Genomic DNA, 4,342 nt, shown 5'->3' on the forward strand with positions numbered 1-4,342 from the left:
ATTCGTGTGGTGCCAATCGTGAGATCTGTTTGCATTCTGAAATGGCCCCAAAGACGACATATCCATAGTGCTGATTACCTGAAGACAAATTGGCGTCAAAGACGATTCCTTTCTCGATTGTAAAGGGAATGGAAATTCTAACAGCCATTCACTTAATGCGACTTTGCAACCGGACCGTCTTTTATTCAGACTGTACAAGAATACGTGTTTGGGTGTCTTCACAAAACAAACCAACGTAATCAATAACACAAGAAGCATAACATAAATGTTAATTTTCCTGTCTTTGCGTGTCCTTACAAAACAAACCGACGATCAATACACAACGAGCATTTCTTGAATGTTAACTTTCCTGTCTCTGGGTGTCCTCACAAAATAAACCAACGTAATCAATAACACAACAAGCATAACATAAATGTTAACTTTCCTGTCTTTGCGTGTCCTCACAAAACAAACCGACGATCAATACACAACGAGCATTTCATGAATGTTAACTTTCCTGTCTCTGGGTGTCCTCACAAAATAAACCAACGTAATCAATAACACAACAAGGATGACATAAATGTTAACTTCCTGTCTGCGTGTGTCTTTACAAAACCGATCAACGTATCAAAACACAATGAGCAAAACATGATTGTAAACTTTTCTGTTTGTGGATATCCTATAGAAACAAATCAACGTAATCAATAACACAAGAAACAAAACATTGATGTAAACTTTTCCGTCTTTGCATGGGTGTCCTCACAAAATAAACCAGCCTACAGCATCTCTTTAGTTTTATTTTCTATTTATAGTCATGTCTCTTTATGTACCGTATTTCACGTTATTTATACTTAAAGATCGTGGAAACATTATTCTGGTGTTTCATTCATTGTTCCCGGTGTTGTTGCTGGCTTCTGGTTGCACAGAGAAACTGCTGCCTGCCCTGGACGTCATCATTTTACAAAGTAAACCACGATAAGCTTGCCGCATTTTACAGTTAAAAACGCCATACAATACTGGGTTTACGGCACAATTTAGCATAGAAATAGTTAAACCAGCTTTCATGAATACAATATGAAAAATATCGCATTCTCCTTCACCGTGTGTAAGGCAAACAATGATCATTGCAGTTGGCGTCCAACAGAAGAAAAATGTTCCAATAACTATAAGCAACATTTTGGCCGCCTTTGTATCATTTCTTCGTGTATCATTGTTGGTAACAGCATTGAGAACCTGAATTTTACGAGAATGATATCTTGCGACGAAAAAGATTCGTAGGTAACAAAAATCATTATCAAGACGGGGGTCGTAAAGTTGATTATTATCAAACAGAGCGAATGTGTTATATTATCCCATGTGGGTAGGCAAACATTAAGATATTTATCATAATCATATTCACCCCAGCCTAATAGCGGACTGAAGCTAAAAACCCCAGCAATACTCCATGTCCATGCAACCATCGCAGCAACGACCTTATTTGTCATTTTCATATGATATTTAAGCGGATTGACGATAGCCACATAGCGATCTATAGCAACAAAGGCTAATGTTTTGACGCTTACAAGGTTTGAAAGCATGAGTGGTATTCCAATATAACTACAGATCGGTCTTAGTCCGAATAAAGTAGTAGTTACCATCGATGGAACAATAACAATACCGTTAAAGATATCGACAATGGCTAAATTGGCAATAAAAACATTTGTAGCGGTGTGCAGCGATGACGTCTTGGCTATAGCGAGCAAGGTGATCGCGTTCCCGAAAACACTGGTAATAGTAATGAGTATGAGGCAACCAACATTAAATGCCACTCCAATTGGATTCAAATCATTCGTGTGGTGCAAATCGTTAGATAAGTTTGCATTCTGAAATGTCCCCAAAGGCGACATATCCATAGTGCTGATTGACTGAAGACAAACGGGCCTCAAAGACAATTCCTTTCTCGATTGTAAAGGGAATGGAAATTCTAACAGCCATTCACTCAACAGAATCGCCTTTTATTCAGACTGTACTCAAGAATACAGACTTGTGGTTACAGATGGTTTTATTTTCAAATATTGAAATATTATATTAATATCCTTGTGATCTAATGTTGCGTCTCTGACACAATAAAAGAACGTGCCAAATGTATGTTTTGCCACAAATAAACGCAGGAACTCTTTGTTTAATACTCGACTCGTAATCAAATTCAATTGTCTTGCAAATTGTTGTCGCTTCAGCAAGTTGGCGTACGAGCACATTTTGTAATTAAATTTGTTTCTATATTTTCTTGAAAAACTGATGCATTGATCCAGCAATAATTTCTATTCTATAAAAATGTAATTGGTTCGCCTCAAGTTTGGTAGTGATGTCTTGGCTATAGCGAGCAAGGTGATCGCGTTCCCGAAAACACCAATAGGGAAACCAACATTGAATGTCACTCCAATATGATTCAAATCATTCTTGTGGTGCCAATCGTGATATCTGTTTGCATTCTCAAATGGCTCCAAAGATGACATATCCATAGTGCTGATTGACTGAAGACAAATTGGCGTCAAACACGATTCCTTTCTCGATTGTAAAGGGAATGGAAATTCTAACAGCCATTCACTTAATGCGACTTTGCAACCGGATTGTCTTTTTTTTCAGACTGTACAAGAAAACAGACTTGTGGTTACAAATGATTTTATTTTCAAATATTGAAATATTATATATTAATATCCTTGTGATCTAATGTTGCGTCTCTGACACAATAAAAGAACGTGCCAAATGTATGTTTTGCCACAAATAAACGCAGGAACTCTTTGTTTAATACTCGACTCGTAATCAAATTCAATTGTCTTGTAAATTGTTGCCGCTTCAGCAAGTTGGCGTACGAGCACATTTTGTAATTAAATTTGGTTCTATATTTTCTTGAAAAACTGATGCATTGATCCAGCAATAATGTCTATTCTATAAAAAACATAATTGGTTTGCCTCAAGTTCGGTATTGACGTCTTGGCTATAGCGAGCAAGGTGATCGCATTCCCGAAAACACCAATAGGGAAACCAACATTGAATGTCACTCCAATATGATTCAAATCATTCTTGTGGTGCCAATCGTGATATCTGTTTGCATTCTCAAATGGCTCCAAAGATGACATATCCATAGTACTGATTGACTGAAGACAATTTGGCGTCAAAGACAATCTCTCAACTATGAAGGGGTAGTTTTTATTGCCATACACTTAAATACGACTTTTTACATTAACCAACATTTATAAAGCGCCTTTATCATGTTTATTCAAAGCGCAATAAAAAATGGCTACATATGATTTCTTTTTGAATTAATATCTAAATATTACATTAATTTCGTTACGGTTCAATATCGCTGACCCATATAAAAATAACGTGCCAAATATAAAATATCTGCAACAAATAAAACCCGATAAAACCCAGGAAGTCATTATTAATACTCACGTCATAATCAAATCGAAACGTGTGTTGCAAATTGTTGCCGCACCGGCAATTTTCGTTGGTGCACATTGTGTAGATTAAATTTGTTTATACAGTTAGCATCCTGGACAACCGATTCTTTTGTTATGCAAGGCTCACTCAGTCATTTAATGAGGCAATACAAACGATCGAATTTGGTGTTGAAATGAGCTAAATTTTTAGTTACACCTTTTCGACGTAAAATTAATTTTCTCGGCCAAATGAAAAGCAATCATTTTCATTTTTTCAGTAAATATCAGGAAAAATTGTAGTGCTTGATACTGTATTTTTTTCTTCAAATTCTAGTGTTAAACTTAGGCGTGAAATTTAGTCATTTAGTGTAAGATTTTCGATTTTGATAGGCTTAAACTCTGCCCGCGAGCCTTTTTTTGGATCAGCCTTTTAGCTTTTCAAAGTAAGATAGTTCGCTAATGAAGGATTTTTCCCAACTTTCTAACGCACATCACCGTAAGCGATATATCATAGTTTTGTCAGAATTTGCGTTTTCATTTCACCATTTTTACTGCCGGCTGACCATTTTTCAAAATCAACGCGTGAAATCTAAGGCTAATACTAGCATTGTGGATCGATATCCCTGGGTTTAATAGGAATACCGGCATGGCTACAGTGTTGCTAGAACTTCAATATAGCAAAGAAATTCCCAGGCCTATAGCGCTCCTACTGATCATGTTTAACCAGAACACTCAATTGGGGATTTGGGCTACCAAATCGCTGGTCGGGCAATTTGCTTTCAATGGAAAAGAAAATATCGACTATTTCTGCTGGTTGCTCTCGAGATAAAAGTAAGCTAAAGTACTGAGTTTGACATTTTCGGAGCATGAAGAGAAAAAGGGTAAAACAAAAACGGAAATTCTGACAAAACTATAACATATAGACCCACACGATGTGCCTT

At 36.6% G+C, this 4,342-nt stretch overlaps 1 protein-coding gene across 1 annotated transcript; it reads right to left on the reverse strand.

Annotated features, from left to right (window-relative positions):
- Positions 1 to 861: 861 nt before the first annotated feature.
- LOC140139213 (adenosine receptor A2b-like) lies at positions 862 to 1,556 on the reverse strand. The gene is made up of 2 exons (XM_072160994.1): positions 1,350 to 1,556; positions 862 to 1,212 (listed from the first exon to the last, which is right to left on the reverse strand). Exons 1-2 carry the CDS (start codon positions 1,554 to 1,556, stop codon positions 862 to 864), a joined length of 558 nt encoding a protein of 185 aa, XP_072017095.1.
- Between the last annotated feature and the right edge of the window lie 2,786 nt (positions 1,557 to 4,342).

The sequence above is a fragment of the Amphiura filiformis genome, chromosome 18 (genome assembly GCF_039555335.1).
Source record: "Amphiura filiformis chromosome 18, Afil_fr2py, whole genome shotgun sequence".
Lineage (NCBI taxonomy): Eukaryota > Metazoa > Echinodermata > Ophiuroidea > Amphilepidida > Amphiuridae > Amphiura > Amphiura filiformis.

Bases quoted from the DNA above. Each gene is read 5' to 3' on its own strand.
- LOC140139213 (XM_072160994.1), bottom strand. From the start codon at position 1,556: ATGCTTTCAAACCTTGTAAGCGTCAAAACATTAGCCTTTGTTGCTATA. The intron at 1,213-1,349 runs GTTTGCCTACCC...CGTAAAATTCAG, and splicing joins ATTATGATAAATATCTTAAT to GTTCTCAATGCTGTTACCAA.